At 40.1% G+C, this 23,393-nt stretch overlaps 2 protein-coding genes and 1 long non-coding RNA gene across 3 annotated transcripts in view; 2 read left to right on the top strand and 1 right to left on the bottom strand.

The window, feature by feature from the left end:
• si:ch211-10a23.2 (Galectin-related protein A-like) overlaps window positions 1–23,393 on the bottom strand; it is a 56,118-nt gene that overhangs the window by 12,099 nt on the left and 20,626 nt on the right. The gene's annotated exons all lie outside the window — the stretch shown is intronic.
• On the top strand, window positions 15,748–18,004 carry LOC127913458 (uncharacterized). The gene is made up of 2 exons (XR_008085583.1): window positions 15,748–17,167; window positions 17,616–18,004. It is a non-coding gene; the product is annotated as an uncharacterized LOC127913458 (long non-coding RNA).
• Window positions 19,845–23,393, top strand: part of plek2 (pleckstrin 2) — a 10,117-nt gene continuing 6,568 nt past the window's right edge. Inside the window, exons 1-4 of the mRNA XM_052485468.1 lie at window positions 19,845–20,065; window positions 20,216–20,380; window positions 21,003–21,193; window positions 23,084–23,175. Of these exons, the coding sequence (XP_052341428.1) occupies window positions 20,012–20,065; window positions 20,216–20,380; window positions 21,003–21,193; window positions 23,084–23,175 (502 nt within the window). The 5' untranslated portion in view covers window positions 19,845–20,011. The remainder of the gene's footprint in view (window positions 20,066–20,215; window positions 20,381–21,002; window positions 21,194–23,083; window positions 23,176–23,393) is intronic.

Raw genomic sequence — 23,393 nt, 5'->3', positions numbered from 1 at the left:
TTTAGTGAACTACTATAGCAGGACAACATGCTCTGTAGTTTAGTGAACTACTATAGCAGGACAACATGCTCTGTAGTTTAGTGAACTACTATAGCAGGACAACATGCTCTGTAGTTTAGTGAACTACTATAGCAGGACAACATGCTCTGTAGTTTAGTGAACTACTATAGCAGGACAACATGCTCTGTAGTTTAGTGAACTACTATAGCAGGACAACATGCTCTGTTTAGTTTAGTGAACTACTATAGCAGGACAACATGCTCTGTAGTTTAGTGAACTACTATAGCAGGACAACATGCTCTGTAGTTTAGTGAACTACTATAGCAGGACAACATGCTCTGTAGTTTAGTGAACTACTATAGCAGGATAACATGCTCTGTAGTTTAGTGAACTACTATAGCAGGACAACATGCTCTGTAGTTTAGTGAACTACTATAGCAGGACAACATAGTTTAGTGAACTACTATAGCAGGACAACATGCTCTGTAGTTTAGTGAACTACTATAGCAGGATAACATGCTCTGTAGTTTAGTGAACTACTATAGCAGGACAACATGCTCTGTAGTTTAGTGAACTACTATAGCAGGACAACATGCTCTGTAGTTTAGTGAACTACTATAGCAGGATAACATGCTCTGTAGTTTAGTGAACTACTATAGCAGGAACTAACATGCTCTGTAGTTTAGTGAACTACTATAGCAGGACAACATGCTCTGTAGTTTAGTGAACTACTATAGCAGGATAACATGCTCTGTAGTTTAGTGAACTACTATAGCAGGACAACATGCTCTGTAGTTTAGTGAACTACTATAGCAGGATAACATGCTCTGTAGATTAGTGAACTACTATAGCAGGACAACATGCTCTGTAGTTTAGTGAACTACTATAGCAGGACAACATGCTCTGTAGTTTAGTGAACTACTATAGCAGGACAACATGCTCTATAGTTTAGTGAACTACTATAGCAGGACAACATGCTCTGTAGTTTAGTGAACTACTGAACTACTATAGCAGGACAACATGCTCTGTAGTTTAGTGAACTACTATAGCAGGACAACATGCTCTGTAGTTTAGTGAACTACTATAGCAGGACAACATGCTCTGTAGTTTAGTGAACTACTATAGCAGGACAACATGCTCTGTAGTTTAGTGAACTACTATAGCAGGACAACATGCTCTGTAGTTTAGTGAACTACTATAGCAGGACAACATGCTCTGTAGTTTAGTGAACTACTATAGCAGGACAACATGCTCTGTAGTTTAGTGAACTACTATAGCAGGACAACATGCTCTGTAGTTTAGTGAACTACTATAGCAGGACAACATGCTCTGTAGTTTAGTGAACTACTATAGCAGGACAACATGCTCTGTAGTTTAGTGAACTACTATAGCAGGACAACATGCTCTGTAGTTTAGTGAACTACTATAGCAGGACAACATGCTCTGTAGTTTAGTGAACTACTATAGCAGGATAACATGCTCTGTAGTTTAGTGAACTACTATAGCAGGACAACATGCTCTGTAGTTTAGTGAACTACTATAGCAGGACAACATGCTCTGTAGTTTAGTGAACTACTATAGCAGGACAACATGCTCTGTAGTTTAGTGAACTACTATAGCAGGACAACATGCTCTGTAGTTTAGTGAACTACTATAGCAGGACAACATGCTCTGTAGTTTAGTGAACTACTATAGCAGGACAACATGCTCTGTAGTTTAGTGAACTACTATAGCAGGACAACATGCTCTGTAGTTTAGTGAACTACTATAGCAGGATAACATGCAGGACAACATGCTCTGTAGTTTAGTGAACTACTATAGCAGGACAACATGCTCTGTAGTTTAGTGAACTACTATAGCAGGACAACATGCTCTGTAGTTTAGTTTAGCAGGAACTAGTTTAGTGAACTATAGCAGGACAACATGCTCTGTAGTTTAGTGAACTACTATAGCAGGACAACATGCTCTGTAGTTTAGTGAACTACTATAGCAGGACAACATGCTCTGTAGTTTAGTGAACTACTATAGCAGGACAACATGCTCTGTAGTTTAGTGAACTACTATAGCAGGACAACATGCTCTGTAGTTTAGTGAACTACTATAGCAGGACAACATGCTCTGTAGTTTAGTGAACTACTATAGCAGGACAACATGCTCTGTAGTTTAGTGAACTACTATAGCAGGACAACATGCTCTGTAGTTTAGTGAACTACTATAGCAGGACAACATGCTCTGTAGTTTAGTGAACTACTATAGCAGGACAACATGCTCTGTAGTTTAGTGAACTACTATAGCAGGACAACATGCTCTGTAGTTTAGTGAACTAACTATAGCAGGACAACATGCTCTGTAGTTTAGTGAACTACTATAGCAGGACAACATGCTCTGTAGTTTAGTGAACTACTGTAGTTTAGTGAACTACTATAGCAGGACAACATGCTCTGTAGTTTAGTGAACTACTATAGTTTAGTGAACTACTATAGCAGGACAACATGCTCTGTAGTTTAGTGAACTACTATAGCAGGACAACATGCTCTGTAGTTTAGTGAACTACTATAGCAGGACAACATGCTCTGTAGTTTAGTGAACTACTATAGTTTAGTGAACTACTATAGCAGGACAACATGCTCTGTAGTTTAGTGAACTACTATAGCAGGACAACATGCTCTGTAGTTTAGTGAACTACTATAGCAGGACAACATGCTCTGTAGTTTAGTGAACTACTATAGCAGGACAACATGCTCTGTAGTTTAGTGAACTACTATAGCAGGACAACATGCTCTGTAGTTTAGTGAACTACTATAGCAGGACAACATGCTCTGTAGTTTAGGGAACTACTATAGCAGGACAACATGCTCTGTAGTTTAGGGAACTACTATAGCAGGACAACATGCTCTGTAGTTTAGTGAACTACTATAGCAGGACAACATGCTCTGTAGTTTAGTGAACTACTATAGAGGACTGCTCTGTAGTTTAGTGAACTACTATAGCAGGACAACATGCTCTGTAGTTTAGTGAACTACTATAGCAGGACAACATGCTCTGTAGTTTAGTGAACTACTATAGCAGGACAACATGCTCTGTAGTTTAGTGAACTACTATAGCAGGACAACATGCTCTGTAGTTTAGTGAACTACTATAGCAGGACAACATGCTCTGTAGTTTAGTGAACTACTATAGCAGGACAACATGCTCTGTAGTTTAGGAACTACTAGTTTAGTGAACTACTATAGGACAACATGCTCTGTAGTTTAGTGAACTACTATAGCAGGACAACATGCTCTGTAGTTTAGTGAACTACTATAGCAGGACAACATGCTCTGTTTAGTTTAGTGAACTACTGTAGTTTAGTGAACTACTATAGCAGGACAACATGCTCTGTAGTTTAGTGAACTACTATAGCAGGACAACATGCTCTGTAGTTTAGTGAACTACTATAGCAGGACAACATGCTCTGTAGTTTAGTGAACTACTAGGACAACATAGTTTAGTGAACTACTAGGGACAACATGCTCTGTAGTTTAGTGAACTACTATAGCAGGATAACATGCTCTGTAGTTTAGTGAACTACTATAGCAGGACAACATGCTCTGTAGTTTAGTGAACTACTATAGCAGGATAACATGCTCTGTAGTTTAGTGAACTACTATAGCAGGATAACATGCTCTGTAGTTTAGTGAACTACTATAGCAGGACAACATGCTCTGTAGTTTAGTGAACTACTATAGCAGGATAACATGCTCTGTAGTTTAGTGAACTACTATAGCAGGACAACATGCTCTGTAGTTTAGTGAACTACTATAGCAGGACAACATGCTCTGTAGTTTAGTGAACTACTATAGCAGGACAACATGCTCTGTAGTTTAGTGAACTACTATAGCAGGATAACATGCTCTGTAGTTTAGTGAACTACTATAGCAGGATAACATGCTCTGTAGTTTAGTGAACTACTATAGCAGGACAACATGCTCTGTAGTTTAGTGAACTACTATAGTGGACAACATGCTCTGTAGTTTAGTGAACTACTATAGCAGGACAACATGCTCTGTAGTTTAGTGAACTACTATAGCAGGACAACATGCTCTGTAGTTTAGTGAACTACTATAGCAGGACAACATGCTCTGTAGTTTAGTGAACTACTATAGCAGGACAACATGCTCTGTAGTTTAGTGAACTACTATAGCAGGACAACATGCTCTGTAGTTTAGTGAACTACTATAGCAGGATAACATGCTCTGTAGTTTAGTGAACTACTATAGCAGGACAACATGCTCTGTAGTTTAGTGAACTACTATAGCAGGACAACATGCTCTGTAGTTTAGAACTACTGCTCAGGACAACATGCTCTTAGTGAACTACTATAGCAGGACAACATGCTCTGTAGTTTAGTGAACTACTATAGCAGGACAACATGCTCTGTAGTTTAGTGAACTACTATAGCAGGACAACATGCTCTGTAGTTTAGTTTAGAACTACTATAGCAGGACAACATGCTCTGTAGTTTAGTGAACTACTATAGCAGGACAACATGCTCTATAGTTTAGTGAACTACTATAGCAGGACAACATGCTCTGTAGTTTAGTGAACTACTATAGCAGGACAACATGCTCTGTAGTTTAGTGAACTACTATAGCAGGATAACATGCTCTGTAGTTTAGTGAACTACTATAGCAGGACAACATGCTCTGTAGTTTAGTGAACTACTATAGCAGGATAACATGCTCTGTAGTTTAGTGAACTACTATAGCAGGACAACATGCTCTGTAGTTTAGTGAACTACTATAGCAGGATAACATGCTCTGTAGTTTAGTGAACTACTATAGCAGGATAACATGCTCTGTAGTTTAGTGAACTACTATAGCAGGACAACATGCTCTGTAGTTTAGTGAACTACTATAGCAGGACAACATGCTCTGTAGTTTAGTGAACTACTATAGCAGGACAACATGCTCTGTAGTTTAGTGAACTACTATAGCAGGACAACATGCTCTGTAGTTTAGTGAACTACTATAGCAGGACAACATGCTCTGTAGTTTAGTGAACTACTATAGCAGGACAACATGCTCTGTAGTTTAGTGAACTACTATAGCAGGACAACATGCTCTGTAGTTTAGTGAACTACTATAGCAGGATAACATGCTCTGTAGTTTAGCAGAACTACTATTTAGCTAGGTTTAGTGAACTAACATGCTCTGTAGTTTAGTGAACTACTATAGCAGGACAACATGCTCTGTAGTTTAGTGAACTACTATAGCAGGACAACATGCTCTGTAGTTTAGTGAACTACTATAGCAGGACAACATGCTCTGTAGTTTAGTGAACTACTATAGCAGGACAACATGCTCTGTAGTTTAGTGAACTACTATAGCAGGATAACATGCTCTGTAGTTTAGTGAACTACTATAGCAGGACAACATGCTCTGTAGTTTAGTGAACTACTATAGCAGGACAACATGCTCTGTAGTTTAGTGAACTACTATAGCAGGACAACATGCTCTGTAGTTTAGTGAACTACTATAGCAGGACAACATGCTCTGTAGTTTAGTGAACTACTATAGCAGGACAACATGCTCTGTAGTTTAGCAGGAACTACTATAGTTTAGGAACTAACATGCTCTGTAGTTTAGTGAACTACTATAGCAGGACAACATGCTCTGTAGTTTAGTGAACTACTATAGCAGGACAACATGCTCTGTAGTTTAGTGAACTACTATAGCAGGACAACATGCTCTGTAGTTTAGTGAACTACTATAGCAGGACAACATGCTACTGTAGTTTAGTGAACTACTATAGCAGGACAACATGCTCTGTAGTTTAGTGAACTACTATAGCAGGACAACATGCTCTGTAGTTTAGTGAACTACTATAGCAGGACAACATGCTCTGTAGTTTAGTGAACTACTATAGCAGGACAACATGCTCTGTAGTTTAGTGAACTACTATAGCAGGACAACATGCTCTGTAGTTTAGTGAACTACTATAGCAGGAACTAACATGCTCTGTAGTTTAGTGAACTACTATAGCAGGATAACATGCTCTGTAGTTTAGTGAACTACTATAGCAGGACAACATGCTCTGTAGTTTAGTGAACTACTATAGCAGGACAACATGCTCTGTAGTTTAGTGAACTACTATAGCAGGACAACATGCTCTGTAGTTTAGTGAACTACTATAGCAGGACAACATGCTCTGTAGTTTAGTGAACTACTATAGCAGGACAACATGCTCTGTAGTTTAGTGAACTACTATAGCAGGACAACATGCTCTGTAGTTTAGTGAACTACTATAGCAGGACAACATGCTCTGTAGTTTAGTGAACTACTATAGCAGGACAACATGCTCTGTAGTTTAGTGAACTACTATAGCAGGACAACATGCTCTGTAGTTTAGTGAACTACTATAGCAGGACAACATGCTCTGTAGTTTAGTGAACTACTATAGCAGGACAACATGCTCTGTAGTTTAGTGAACTACTATAGCAGGACAACATGCTCTGTAGTTTAGTGAACTACTATAGCAGGACAACATGCTCTGTAGTTTAGTGAACTACTATAGCAGGACAACATGCTCTGTAGTTTAGTGAACTACTATAGTTTGTAGTTTAGAACTACTATAGCAGGACAACATGCTCTGTAGTTTAGTGAACTACTATAGCAGGATAACATGCTCTGTAGTTTAGTGAACTACTATAGCAGGACAACATGCTCTGTAGTTTAGTGAACTACTATAGCAGGACAACATGCTCTGTAGTTTAGTGAACTACTATAGCAGGATAACATGCTCTGTAGTTTAGTGAACTACTATAGCAGGATAACATGCTCTGTAGTTTAGTGAACTACTATAGCTCTGTAGGAACTAACATGCTCTGTAGTTTAGTGAACTACTATAGCAGGACAACATGCTCTGTAGTTTAGTGAACTACTATAGCAGGACAACATGCTCTGTAGTTTAGTGAACTACTATAGCAGGACAACAACATGCTCTGTAGTTTAGTTTAGAACTACTATAGCAGGACAACATGCTCTGTAGTTTAGTGAACTACTATAGCAGGACAACATGCTCTGTAGTTTAGTGAACTACTATAGCAGGACAACATGCTCTGTAGTTTAGTGAACTACTATAGGACAGGACTAACATGCTCTGTAGTTTAGTGAACTACTATAGCAGGACAACATGCTCTGTAGTTTAGTGAACTACTATAGCAGGACAACATGCTCTGTAGTTTAGTGAACTACTATAGCAGGACAACATGCTCTGTAGTTTAGTGAACTACTATAGCAGGACAACATGCTCTGTAGTTTAGTGAACTACTATAGCAGGACAACATGCTCTGTAGTTTAGTGAACTACTATAGCAGGACAACATGCTCTGTAGTTTAGTGAACTACTATAGCAGGACAACATGCTCTGTAGTTTAGTGAACTACTATAGCAGGACAACATGCTCTGTAGTTTAGTGAACTACTATAGCAGGACAACATGCTCTGTAGTTTAGTGAACTACTATAGCAGGACAACATGCTCTGTAGTTTAGTGAACTACTATAGCAGGACAACATGCTCTGTAGTTTAGTGAACTACTATAGCAGGACAACATGCTCTGTAGTTTAGTGAACTACTATAGCAGGACAACATGCTCTGTAGTTTAGTGAACTACTATAGCAGGACAACATGCTCTGTAGTTTAGTGAACTACTATAGCAGGACAACATGCTCTGTAGTTTAGTGAACTACTATAGCAGGACAACATGCTCTGTAGTTTAGTGAACTACTATAGCAGGACAACATGCTCTGTAGTTTAGTGAACTACTATAGCAGGATAACATGCTCTGTAGTTTAGTGAACTACTATAGCAGGACAACATGCTCTGTAGTTTAGTGAACTACTATAGCAGGACAACATGCTCTGTAGTTTAGTGAACTACTATAGCAGGACAACATGCTCTGTAGTTTAGTGAACTACTATAGCAGGACAACATGCTCTGTAGTTTAGTGAACTACTATAGCAGGACAACATGCTCTGTAGTTTAGTGAACTACTATAGCAGGACAACATGCTCTGTAGTTTAGTGAACTACTATAGCAGGACAACATGCTCTGTAGTTTAGTGAACTACTATAGCAGGACAACATGCTCTGTAGTTTAGTGAACTACTATAGCAGGACAACATGCTCTGTAGTTTAGTGAACTACTATAGCAGGACAACATGCTCTGTAGTTTAGTGAACTACTATAGCAGGACAACATGCTCTGTAGTTTAGGAACTACTATAGCAGGACAACATGCTCTGTAGTTTAGTGAACTACTATAGCAGGACAACATGCTCTGTAGTTTAGTGAACTACTATAGCAGGACAACATGCTCTGTAGTTTAGTGAACTACTATAGCAGGATAACATGCTCTGTAGTTTAGTGAACTACTATAGTTTAGTGAACTACTAGGACAACATGCTCTATAGTTTAGTGAACTACTATAGCAGGACAACATGCTCTGTAGTTTAGGGAACTACTATAGCAGGACAACATGCTCTGTAGTTTAGGGAACTACTATAGCAGGACAACATGCTCTGTAGTTTAGTGAACTACTATAGCAGGACAACATGCTCTGTAGTTTAGGGAACTACTATAGCAGGACAACATGCTCTGTAGTTTAGTGAACTACTATAGCAGGACAACATGCTCTGTAGTTTAGTGAACTACTATAGCAGGACAACATGCTCTGTAGTTTAGTGAACTACTATAGCAGGACAACATGCTCTGTAGTTTAGTGAACTACTATAGCAGGACAACATGCTCTGTAGTTTAGTGAACTACTATAGCAGGACAACATGCTCTGTAGTTTAGTGAACTACTATAGCAGGACAACATGCTCTGTAGTTTAGTGAACTACTATAGCAGGATAACATGCTCTGTAGTTTAGTGAACTACTATAGCAGGACAACATGCTCTGTAGTTTAGGGAACTACTATATAGCAGGACAACATGCTCTGTAGTTTAGTGAACTACTATAGCAGGATAACATGCTCTGTAGTTTAGTGAACTACTATAGCAGGATAACATGCTCTGTAGTTTAGTGAACTACTATAGCAGGACAACATGCTCTGTAGTTTAGTGAACTACTATAGCAGGATAACATGCTCTGTAGTTTAGTGAACTACTATAGCAGGACAACATGCTCTGTAGTTTAGTGAACTACTATAGCAGGACAACATGCTCTGTAGTTTAGTGAACTACTATAGTACATGCTCTGTAGTTTAGAACTACTATAGCAGGACAACATGCTCTGTAGTTTAGTGAACTACTATAGCAGGACAACATGCTCTGTAGTTTAGTGAACTACTATAGCAGGACAACATGCTCTGTAGTTTAGTGAACTACTATAGCAGGACAACATGCTCTGTAGTTTAGTGAACTACTATAGCAGGATAACATGCTCTGTAGTTTAGTGAACTACTATAGCAGGACAACATGCTCTGTAGTTTAGTGAACTACTATAGCAGGACAACATGCTCTGTAGTTTAGTGAACTACTATAGCAGGACAACATGCTCTGTAGTTTAGTGAACTACTATAGTGCTCTGTAGTTTAGTGAACTACTATAGCAGGATAACATGCTCTGTAGTTTAGTGAACTACTATAGCAGGACAACATGCTCTGTAGTTTAGTGAACTACTATAGCAGGACAACATGCTCTGTAGTTTAGTGAACTACTATAGCAGGACAACATGCTCTGTAGTTTAGTGAACTACTATAGCAGGATAACATGCTCTGTAGTTTAGTGAACTACTATAGCAGGACAACATGCTCTGTAGTTTAGTGAACTACTATAGCAGGATAACATGCTCTGTAGTTTAGTGAACTACTATAGCAGGACAACATGCTCTGTAGTTTAGTGAACTACTATAGCAGGATAACATGCTCTGTAGTTTAGTGAACTACTATAGCAGGACAACATGCTCTGTAGTTTAACTACTATAGCAGAACTACTATTTAGCTAGGATAACAACATGCTCTGTAGTTTAGTGAACTACTATAGCAGGACAACATGCTCTGTAGTTTAGTGAACTACTATAGCAGGACAACATGCTCTGTAGTTTAGTGAACTACTATAGCAGGACAACATGCTCTGTAGTTTAGTGAACTACTATAGCAGGACAACATGCTCTGTAGTTTAGTGAACTACTATAGCAGGACAACATGCTCTGTAGTTTAGTGAACTACTATAGCAGGACAACATGCTCTGTAGTTTAGTGAACTACTATAGCAGGATAACATGCTCTGTAGTTTAGTGAACTACTATAGCAGGACAACATGCTCTGTAGTTTAGTGAACTACTATAGCAGGACAACATGCTCTGTAGTTTAGTGAACTACTATAGCAGGACAACATGCTCTGTAGTTTAGTGAACTACTATAGCAGGACAACATGCTCTGTAGTTTAGTGAACTACTATAGCAGGACAACATGCTCTGTAGTTTAGTGAACTACTATAGCAGGACAACATGCTCTGTAGTTTAGTGAACTACTATAGCAGGACAACATGCTCTGTAGTTTAGTGAACTACTATAGCAGGACAACATGCTCTGTAGTTTAGTGAACTACTATAGCAGGACAACATGCTCTGTAGTTTAGTGAACTACTATAGCAGGACAACATGCTCTGTAGTTTAGTGAACTACTATAGCAGGACAACATGCTCTGTAGTTTAGTGAACTACTATAGCAGGACTGCTATGTAGTTTAGTGAACTAGGACAACATGCTCTGTAGTTTAGTGAACTACTATAGCAGGACAACATGCTCTGTAGTTTAGTGAACTACTATAGCAGGACAACATGCTCTGTAGTTTAGTGAACTACTGTAGTTTAGTGAACTACTATAGCAGGACAACATGCTCTGTAGTTTAGTGAACTACTATAGCAGGACAACATGCTCTGTAGTTTAGTGAACTACTATAGCAGGACAACATGCTCTGTAGTTTAGTGAACTACTATAGCAGGACAACATGCTCTGTAGTTTAGTGAACTACTATAGCAGGACAACATGCTCTGTAGTTTAGTGAACTACTATAGCAGGACAACATGCTCTGTAGTTTAGTGAACTACTATAGCAGGACAACATGCTCTGTAGTTTAGTGAACTACTATAGCAGGACAACATGCTCTGTAGTTTAGTGAACTACTATAGCAGGACAACATGCTCTGTAGTTTAGGAACTACTATAGCAGGATAACATGCTCTGTAGTTTAGTGAACTACTATAGCAGGACAACATGCTCTGTAGTTTAGGGAACTACTATAGCAGGACAACATGCTCTGTAGTTTAGTGAACTACTATAGCAGGACAACATGCTCTGTAGTTTAGTGAACTACTATAGCAGGACAACATGCTCTGTAGTTTAGTGAACTACTATAGTAACATGCTCTGTAGTTTAGAACTACTATAGCAGGACAACATGCTCTGTAGTTTAGTGAACTACTATAGTGCTTGTAGTTTAGAACTACTATAGCAGGACAACATGCTCTGTAGTTTAGTGAACTACTATAGCAGGACAACATGCTCTGTAGTTTAGTGAACTACTATAGCAGGACAACATGCTCTGTAGTTTAGTTTATAGTGAACTACATGTAGTTTAGTGAACTACTATAGCAGGACAACATGCTCTGTAGTTTAGTGAACTACTATAGCAGGACAACATGCTCTGTAGTTTAGTGAACTACTATAGCAGGACAACATGCTCTATAGTTTAGTGAACTACTATAGCAGGACAACATGCTCTGTAGTTTAGTGAACTACTATAGCAGGACAACATGCTCTGTAGTTTAGGGATAGACAGACTAAATGTTTTTTTTATTTTACCTTTATTTAACTAGACAAGTCAGTTAAGAACAAATTCTTATTTTCAAATGACGGCCTAGGAACAGTGGGTTAACTGCCTGTTCAGTGGGCAGAACGACAGATTTGTAACTTGTCAGCTCGGGGGTTTGAACTTGCAACCTTGCGGTTACTAGTCCAACGCTCTAACCACTAGGCTACCCTGCCGCCCCAGGGGTAGCCTAATGAGAGAACACCTCACTCTGACCATTTTACTCCTGTTTTTGTATTATCCAGAGTGTTGGTGACTGTAACTGTGCTGCTGGTTTTGGAGATTTTCCAGTCGTCTGATGATTTTCAGTAACCTACACTGTTCTCTTTGAAGTAGAAAGAATAATCAATATAAGTAAGTTTAAATGTTAGACATGTGTCAGCAGAATGAAGGCTAGTTGTTAGTGTACAAAGCTAGATCAACATCCAATTGACTATTGGACATGTAAAGAACACAACATAAGCAGAATCTGTGTAGATGAGGCGAGACTAAAGGTAAACTAACAAGACGTGACTGGTCTGGGCCATATCTGATCTTGTGAAGGCTACTGGACACGCATATAAGTTAAGCATACATTGATAATGTAGGTCTGAACTTTTAAAGACCTTTGGACAGGAACATTAGCTAAGGGGCATGTCACGCCACCAATATAATCTATGCCCCAATATTCTGAGCCAATAAGAGAATGGAAACTATGTAACAAAGCAAATGAGGTGATGACATCATTATGTAAAGGTAGAAACTGTATAAAAGCCAAGCGCTAAGAATGAGGAGGCAGTTCTTCCATGGAGGTGCTCGGCATTTGTGGTTCTCTGTAATAAAAGTCTAATTGAATTCACAAGCTCCGGTATCTGACTAGTATTTGTTTTAGATATTTTCCACAACACTGGCAATGATTTAATTAGGTTTTTTTTTGACGACGTTTTACTGACACCAGCCATATTCAACAGGAGTTATTATTATTATATTATTATTATTATTATTATTATTATTATTATTATTATTATTATTATTATTATATTATTATTATTATTATTATTATTATTATTATTATTATATTATTATTATTATTATTATTATTATTATTATATTATTATTATTATTATTATTATTATTATTATATTATATTATTATTATATTATTATTATTATTATATTATTATTATTATTATATTATTATATTATTATTATTATTATTATTATTATTATTATTATTATTATTATTATTATTATTATTATATTATTATTATTATTATTATTATTATATTATTATTATTATTATTATATTATTATTATTATTATTATTATTATTATTATTATATTATTATTATTATTATATTATTATTATTATATTATTATATTATTATATTAGCTGAAATTGTGGGAGGTACTATGAACAGTATAGGTTACTTATGTCCAATAGGAAACACCTGCTTTCTTTTCTGTTGCAAAACGTTTTTCTAAATGCTCTGTGACGTCAACTAATGAATATGTCTGGTCAGAGAGGAAGAGGCGAAGCGAGATAACTGGGCCCAAAATCTGTCTTCTCCGACAGGTGGCGTCAATGAGAGAGTGTCGAATTTGGTCAAAGTGATACTTGGGTATTGAGGTGTAAGTAAAAACGAATGTAAAGTGGTTAGAAATGGTGCTACTAATGAATTAAATCTGCACATTATGGCACAAACACATCTCGTAAAAGTAATGATGTTTTTGTTTGGTTATCTTTTGGAAATGGTAGAAAATAAAAAATGTCCCTTCTTCAGAAGTTCCAGCTAGGCAGGCTAAAGATTATTAATAATGCTAGCTATCATACAGTAGACGTAAATTAATGCTAGCTATCATACCATAGACGTAAATTAATGCTAGCTATCATACAGTAGACGTAAATTAATGCTAGCTATCATACAGTAGACGTAAATTAATGCTAGCTATCATACAGTAGACGTAAGTTAATGATCATATAGTTAATATAAGTAGACATGCACTCATAATTGACTGTAGCGCATGTCAAGCAACTGGTGGCTGAAAACACAATGAGGGAGTGACGAAGTTCCGGGCAAGGCCGGTCCGTTTAAAAAAAAACATTCCTTCCTCTCTCCTCTTGCAAGTATATCAGTATATCATCAGACTTCATGATAAATCATCAGAAGTGTCCACTTAATTTGAGGGCTGAGGGGACAAGGTGTGTCTTTTGAATGCAAGCCCCTGGCTCTTCCCAGATGAACTCGTGGATACTGTTTTTACCACTAAGAAAGTTAGTGGTAGTTTTGCGAGCCAATGCTAACTAGCGTTAGCGCAACGACTGATAACCTATGGGTGTCTGCTAGCGTGCAAAAAAAACATGTAAATGCTTATTTGCTACATGATTTGATCGAATATAAGTTTTGTAACGCTTAGGTTTTTACGAGTGTAACTTATTGATGAATGGCCCCACCTGCAGTCGAATGGCCCCACCTGTAGTCGAATGGCCCCACCTGTAGTCGAATGGCCCCACCTGTAGTCAAATGGCCCCACCTGTAGTCAAATGGCCCCACCTGTAGTCAAATGGCCCCACCTGTAGTCAAATGGCCCCACCTGTAGTCAAATGGCCCCACCTGTAGTCAAATGGCCCCACCTGTAGTCAAATGGCCCCACCTGTAGTCGAATGGCTGCACCTGTAGTCGAATGGCCCCACCTGTAGTCGAATGGCCCCACCTGTAGTCGAATGGCCCCACCTGTAGTCGAATGGCCCCACCTGTAGTCGAATGGCCCCACCTGTAGTCGAATGGCCCCACCTGTAGTCGAATGGCCCCACCTGTAGTCGAATGGCCCCACCTGTAGTCAAATGGCCCCCACCTGTAGTCGAATGGCCCCACCTGTAGTCGAATGGCCCCACCTGTAGTCGAATGGCCCCACCTGTAGTCGAATGGCCCCACCTGTAGTCAAATGGCCCCACCTGTAGTCGAATGGCCCCACCTGTAGTCGAATGGCCCCACCTGTAGTCAAATGGCCCCCACCTGTAGTCGAATGGCCCCACCTGTAGTCAAATGGCCCCACCTGTAGTCGAATGGCCCCACCTGTAGTCAAATGGCCCCACCTGTAGTCAAATGGCCCCACCTGTAGTCGAATGGCCCCACCTGTAGTCAAATGGCCCCACCTGTAGTCAAATGGCCCCACCTGTAGTCGAATGGCCCCACCTGTAGTCAAATGGCCCCACCTGTAGTCGAATGGCCCCACCTGTAGTCAAATGGCCCCACCTGTAGTCGAATGGCCCCCACCTGTAGTCGAATGGCCCCACCTGTAGTCAAATGGCCCCACCTGTAGTCAAATGGCCCCACCTGTAGTCAAATGGCCCCACCTGCAGTCGAATGGCCCCACCTGTAGTCAAATGGCCCCACCTGTAGTCGGGGGACCGGGATGATATAGGTAGAACACGTGTCATCACGGCAACTTTGAGAAAAAGCACAATAAAGAAGTTGCGCTTATTGTTCACACGCGTATCTGCCCTCTCATTGGCTAGAATGGTCCCACCGATCTTGCCGCTGGGGTCTGGTAAACGTGTTCAGTACTGCCGCTTTGAAAGGGTTTTGACTAGATAGCACAGCCACAAAGTCAATGTGGAAGGAGTCTGTTGTTTATCCTCGGTCTGTATGCAAAGCCAGGAAGTAGCATTAGCCACCCTAGCATGGTGGCGGGAAATGATGTTTCATAAAGAAAGTATGTATATTTTTGGTTTGTTTGTTTCTGCCTTCTCACCATTATATCGACTTAAGGAGAAAATCGACTCCTTTGCAGCCTGAATGGAGAATTTTTTAAGTACGAACCGGGTTCACCGGAGATCAAAATCGAATTTTATTTGTCACATACTGTAACGGTTTTCTGTAGGTGAAGGAGAAGCGGACCAAAATGCAGCGTGGTTTCTTTGATTCATGTTTAATAACAAAAGATAAACACGAACACTACAAAAAAAACAATAAACGCGGAAAACCAAAAACAGCCCAAACACAGAGACAGGAACAATCACCCACAAACACACTAGTGAAACCCAGGCTACCTAAATATGGTTCCCAATCAGAGACAATGACTAACACCTGCCTCTGATTGAGAACCATATCAGGCCAGACATAGAAATAGACAAACTAGACATCCAACATAGAATGCCCACTCAGATCACACCCTGACCAACCGAAACATAGAAAGATACAAAGCAAACTATGGTCAGGGTGTGACACATACTGTGTAAACAACAGGTGTAGACTAACAGTGAAATGCTTACTTACAGGCCCTTTTCCAACAATGCAGAGAGAAAGAAAATAGAGAAATAATAGAAAAGTAAAGCATGTAATAATAAATACACAATGAGTAACGATAACTTGGCTCTATACACAGAGTACCAGTACTGAGTCAATGATAACATGGCTCTATACACAGAGTACCAGTACTGAGTCAACGATAACATGGCTCTATACACAGAGTACCAGTACTGAGTCAATGATAACATGGCTCTATACACAGAGTACCAGTACTGAGTCAATGATAACATGGCTCTATACACAGAGTACCAGTACTGAGTCAATGATAACATGGCTCTATACACAGAGTACCAGTACTGAGTCAATGATAACATGGCTCTATACACAGAGTACTAGTACTGAGTCAATGATAACATGGCTCTATACACAGAGTACCAGTACTGAGTCAATGATAACATGGCTCTATACACAGAGTACCAGTACTGAGTCAATGATAACATGGCTCTATACACAGAGTACTAGTACTGAGTCAATGATAACATGGCTCTATACACAGAGTACCAGTACTGAGTCAATGATAACATGGCTCTATACACAGAGTACCAGTACTGAGTCAATGATAACATGGCTCTATACACAGAGTACCAGTACTGAGTCAACGATAACATGGCTCTATACACAGAGTACCAGTACTGAGTCAATGATAACATGGCTCTATACACAGAGTACCAGTACTGAGTAACGATAACTTGGCTCTATACACAGAGTACCAGTACCGAGTCAATGATAACATGGCTCTATACACAGAGTACCAGTACTGAGTAACGATAACTTGGCTCTATACACAGAGTACCAGTTTGTAAGTTATCTTGTACATAATTGTTGCTGTTACCATCTCTTATGACCGAAAAGAGCTTCTGGAAATCAGAACAGCGATAAACTCACCTCAGATTAAACAAATATTTTTTTCTTTAATGAGTCCTACGTGAAGGATATACTGCTTCTCCGAGACTAGGCCCAAATCCCCGTCATCTGTTACCAACAGATGCATATCATGTGAAATCTATAGACTAGGCCCAAATCCCCGTCATCTGTTACCAACAGCTGCATATCATGTGAAATCCATAGACTAGGCCCAAATCCCCATCATCTGTTACCAACAGCTGCATATCATGTGAAATCCATAGACTAGGCCCAAATCCCCATCATCTGTTACCAACAGCTGCATATCATGTGAAATCTATAGACTAGGCCCAAATCATATCAGACTAGACTAGGCCCAAATCCCCATCATCTGTTACCAGACAGCTGCATATCATGTGAAATCAATAGACTAGGCCCAAATCCCCGTCATCTGTTATCATGTGAACAGCTGCATATCATGTGAAATCAATAGACTAGGCCCAAATCCCCATTACCATATCATGTGAAATCTATAGACTAGGCCCAAATCCAGAAATCAGCTGCATATCATGTGAAATCAATAGACTAGGCCCTAATCCCGTCAATCCCCCCTGTCATCTGTTACCAACAGATCATCTGTTACCAACAGCTGCATATCATGTGAAATCTATAGACTAGGCCCAAATCCCCATCATCTGTTACCAACAGCTGCATATCATGTGAAATCTATAGACTAGGCCCAAATCCCCATCATCTGTTACCAACAGCTGCATATCATGTGAAATCTATAGACTAGGCCCAAATCCCTGTCATCTGTTACCACCAGCTGCATATCATGTGAAATCTATAGACTAGGCCCAAATCCCCATCATCTGTTACCAACAGCTGCATATCATGTGAAATCTATAGACTAGGCCCAAATCCCCGTCATCTGTTACCAACAGATGCATATCATGTGAAATCTATAGACTAGGCCCAAATCCCTGTCATCTGTTACCAACAGATGCATATCATGTGAAATCTATAGACTAGGCCCAAATCCCCATCATCTGTTACCAACAGATGCATATCATGTGAAATCTATAGACTAGGCCCAAATCCCCACAGTACATTCATTTCCAATGGAACGCTGTGTTTGCCTTGGCAGTGTTGCCTTGCAGAGACAGTTGCAGTGCGTTCTGTGTGGTGCATAGGTTGGATTTATCGAACCTTGTGTCAAACTGTGTGCATCAAACTGTATGCATCAAACTGTGTGCATCAAACTGTATGCATCAAACTGTGTGCGTCAAACTGTATGCATCAAACTGTGTGCATCAAACTGTATGCATCAAACTGTGTGCATCAAACTGTATGCATCAAACTGTATGCATCAAACTGTGTGCATCAAACTGTATGCATCAAACTGTATGCATCAAACTGTATGCATCAAACTGTATGCATCAAACTGTGTGCATCAAACTGTGTGCATCAAACTGTGTGCATCAAACTGTATGCATCAAACTGTGTGCATCAAACTGTGTGCATCAAACTGTGTGCATCAAACTGTATGCATCAAACTGTATGCATCAAACTGTATGCATCAAACTGTGTGCATCAAACTGTGTGCATCAAACTGTATGCATCAAACTGTATGCATCAAACTGTATGCATCAAACTGTATGCATCAAACTGTATGCATCAAACTGTATGCATCAAACTGTATGCATCAAACTGTGTGCATCAAACTGTGTGCATCAAACTGTATGCATCAAACTGTATGCATCAAACTGTATGCTTCAAACTGTATGCTTCAAACTGTATGCATCAAACTGTATGCATCAAACTGTGTGCATCAAACTGTATGCATCAAACTGTGTGCATCAAACTGTATGCATCAAACTGTATGCATCAAACTGTATGCATCAAACTGTGTGCGTCAAACTGTATGCATCAAACTGTATGCATCAAACTGTATGCATCAAACTGTGTGCATCAAACTGTGTGCATCAAACTGTATGCATCAAACTGTATGCATCAAACTGTATGCATCAAACTGTGTGCGTCAAACTGTATGCATCAAACTGTATGCATCAAACTGTATGCATCAAACTGTATGCATCAAACTGTATGCATCAAACTGTATGCATCAAACTGTGTGCATCAAACTGTGTGCATCAAACTGTATGCATCAAACTGTATGCATCAAACTGTATGCATCAAACTGTGTGCTTCAAACTGTGTGCATCAAACTGTATGCATCAAACTGTATGCATCAAACTGTATGCGTCAAACTGTATGCATAGACGGCTTGGCAGAAATGGTAGCAGAAGGTGAATGTTGAGGACCATTTTGCGCAACAAGCCACTCTCGGTGTGACCCAGGTGTCAAGTGACTATAGGAGTGTATAGCCTGCTGAAAACATTCCCTTTGGACAGTAAGATGAAACGACTTAATATCACCATCTGCCTGCCACTAACAAGATGTTGTATTTTACAGAGAGTATGGGCCGTATTTAACCTGAGGCGCTAAATACCTGCACTACAGCGCGATAGAAATACAAAGTAAAAAGGAGTACGTTTACATGCACACTAATGACTCAAATGTTATTACACTTGGTAGAACGTTTATTTACATTCCCACCAGACCTGATTTCAGAAGTGATCATGTAAACAGGATTATTAGGGAAATTGTTATTTTTGTAAAGCATGTAAAACGTTTACATTTAACTAATATATTAACGTGACTATTATTGTCTGCATGTAACCGACGATACGCATTACTGTCTCTGATTTTGCGGAGACTGGATTCACTTATACTCTGCATATGTCGACTTAATCGGAATGTACCTTTATATTTAAAATAGAGAAGCCCTTTGTGGAAAGAGGGGATCATATATACATTTTTGACTTGGAGCCACGGGGTTTTTTCCCTGCATTCCGATGTTCTGAGAGTTCTGTGGCGGCTGGGTGTGAACCAGATGACGCAGCAGCCAGGTGAGAGATAAACCATGTTTCGAGACCCGCGCTGAGGTAGAACAACTGACTGACTATGGAAGAAGATCAGAAGAACCCTATCCTGAAAGAGGGATTCCTTGTGAAACGGGTAAGATGACATAAAACGTTATATGTCCAAATGACGCGCATTTCATTTGACTATTATTCATAAATGTGTTATAACATTGTTTTAACTAAGTAGTTATAAAATGCATAGAATGCATTTTAATGAATATATATTTTCTAATTGTAACTCTAGGGCCATGTAGTTCACAACTGGAAGGCTCGCTGGTTTGTACTCTATCCAGACCAGTTGCTCTACTATAAATATGACGGAGGGAAGAGAGACTCCTGTCAACGCGGGAGGATCATGTTGACCGATTGTAAAATCTCTTGTCCGTTTCTGGAGTATGACAACCGCCCGGTGAGTTAATGTACAAGCCCCTTTTACGTTTACCTCGTCTGGAATCAGTGACATTATGGCTGTTGAACAGCAATCGAATCATATAATTACATATTATAACTCCAGCATGGTTCTAATGCTGATCTATGTGATTAGAACACAATTATGATTATATTCTAGAATGTATGATTCTATTCTAGAATTATGATTCTATTCTAATGGAATAGCATTATATAGTGTATGCTGTTCATGTCTCTGAAACTGTTGCCCCGAGGATATATCGCTGCACTAGATGTGTCAATAGATTACGTGTTGTATTGTCGAAAACAGGCTGCGAAGTGAGAGTGTCTCAGCTCTGTTGAGCCCAGCCCAGCGTTTTGCTTCCTGCTGAAATCATACTAGAGAATGCAATGCCCGGGGACATCCCGTCATAAATAGCTTTTTAAAAATTTTATTAGAGTAGTTTCAACCTTAGACCACTGGGCGTTATCATCGTAGATACAGTGCGCTTTTCATAGTTTTCAAAGGTGTGTTGGATACATCTCTCGATGCTGTTGGACGCACCATGATATCATCTTGGGGTTAAGATGTAATCTTCAGGAATTCAACATCATGGTCTTCTTTGTTTTTTACTGTACCTCAGCTGGTGTTCAAACTGCAAACCAAGAGTTCTGCCGAGTACTTCCTGGAGGCGTGTTCTCGGGAGGAGCGTGACCAATGGGCAGCGGATATCGGTGCAGCGGTGGAGAAGCTCCGCCCAGCTGACTCTCCTACCCCGAGCCAGTCTAAAACCACTGGGCACCAGTCACTACAACTACACAGCGTCAGCCTGAAGTGAGACACTTTAGGAGCCTTGGCTGAAAGACTTTCCCCAACCGTCAACACGGTTTAAAATTAAGTTATTACAACCAGTTTACATGGTTAGAAACTGGTTGTAATAACGTTGCCTGCTTGGTTGTATTTAGTCTATGAGTCACATGAGTGAAGTCTTTAGCTATTCCACAAAGACAGTCACACAGCTGGTCAATATTGACACTATTCCATAAAGACAGTCACACAGCTGGTCAATAGTGACGCTATTCCATAAAGACAGTCACACAGCTGGTCAATAGTGACGCTATTCCATAAAGACAGTCACACAGCTGGTCAATAGTGACGCTATTCCATAAAGACAGTCACACAGCTGGTCAATAGTGACGCTATTCCATAAAGACAGTCACACAGCTGGTCAATAGTGAAGCTATTCCATAAAGACAGTCACACAGCTGGTCAATAGTGAGGCTATTCTATAAAGACAGTCACACAGCTGGTCAATAGTGAAGCTATTCCATAAAGACAGTCACACAGCTGGTCAGTAGTGAGGCTATTCCATAAAGACAGTCACACAGCTGGTCAGTAGTGAAGCTATTCCATAAAGACAGTCACACAGCTGGTCAGTAGTGAAGCTATTCTATAAAGACAGTCACACAGCTGGTCAGTAGTGAAGCTATTCCATAAAGACAGTCACACAGCTGGTCAGTAGTGAGGCTATTCCATAAAGACAGTCACACAGCTGGTCAGTAGTGAAGCTATTCCATAAAGACAGTCACACAGCTGGTCAGTAGTGAGGCTATTCCATAAAGACAGTCACACAGCTGGTCAGTAATGAAGCTATTCCATAAAGACAGTCACACAGCTGGTCAGTAGTGAAGCTATTCCATAAAGACAGTCACACAGCTGGTCAGTAGTGAAGCTATTCCATAAAGACAGTCACACAGCTGGTCAGTAGTGAGGCTATTCCATAAAGACAGTCACACAGCTGGTCAGTAGTGAAGCTATTCCATAAAGACAGTCACACAGCTGGTCAGTAATGAAGCTATTCCATAAAGACAGTCACACAGCTGGTCAGTAGTGAGGCTATTCCATAAAGACAGTCACACAGCTGGTCAGTAGTGAGGCTATTCCATAAAGACAGTCACACAGCTGGTCAGTAGTGAAGCTATTCCATAAAGACAGTCACACAGCTGGTCAGTAGTGAAGCTATTCCATAAAGACAGTCACACAGCTGGTCAATAGTGAAGCTATTCCATAAAGACAGTCACACAGCTGGTCAGTAGTGAAGCTATTCCATAAAGACAGTCACACAGCTGGTCAGTAGTGAAGCTATTCCATAAAGACAGTCACACAGCTGGTCAGTAGTGAAGCTATTCCATAAAGACAGTCACACAGCTGGTCAGTAATGAAGCTATTCCATAAAGACAGTCACACAGCTGGTCAGTAGTGAAGCTATTCTATAAAGACAGTCACACAGCTGGTCAGTAGTGAAGCTATTCCATAAAGACAGTCACACAGCTGGTCAGTAGTGAGGCTATTCCATAAAGACAGTCACACAGCTGGTCAGTAGTGAAGCTATTCCATAAAGACAGTCACACAGCTGGTCAGTAATGAAGCTATTCCATAAAGACAGTCACACAGCTGGTCAGTAGTGAAGCTATTCCATAAAGACAGTCACACAGCTGGTCAGTAGTGAAGCTATTCCATAAAGACAGTCACACAGCTGGTCAGTAGTGAAGCTATTCCATAAAGACAGTCACACAGCTGGTCAGTAGTGAAGCTATTCCATAAAGACAGTCACACAGCTGGTCAGTAGTGAAGCCATTCCAGCTAAAGGGTTGGGGCCAAGGGGAAGAGCTAAGAGGTGAATTGTGTCCAGCTGACATGGTGTGTTGTCCTTCCTTCTCCCAGCCAGGTAGTGGACTCCATGTATGATGTCCACAGTGGCATCAAGCTGTCCAGCCACAACGAACAGGGAAGCTCCTACAGCAACTGCTTCTCAGGTGAGACGCTCTGACACACAGCCTGACATACAGTGAGTGAGCCAAACATTAAGAACACCTTCCTAATATTGAGTTGCACCCCCCCCCTTTGTGCCCTCAGAACAGCCTCAATTCGTCAGGGACATGCACTCTATAAGGTGTCTAAAGCGTTCCACAGGGATGCTGGCCCATGTTGACTCTACAAGGTGTCTAAAGCGTTCCACAGGGATGCTGGCCCA

This window comes from Oncorhynchus keta, chromosome 29 (assembly GCF_023373465.1).
Source record: "Oncorhynchus keta strain PuntledgeMale-10-30-2019 chromosome 29, Oket_V2, whole genome shotgun sequence".
NCBI classification, from domain to species: domain Eukaryota; kingdom Metazoa; phylum Chordata; class Actinopteri; order Salmoniformes; family Salmonidae; genus Oncorhynchus; species Oncorhynchus keta.
The sequence above is the reverse complement of the archived record's forward strand: the minus strand, read 5'-3'. Positions and strand labels throughout refer to the sequence as shown.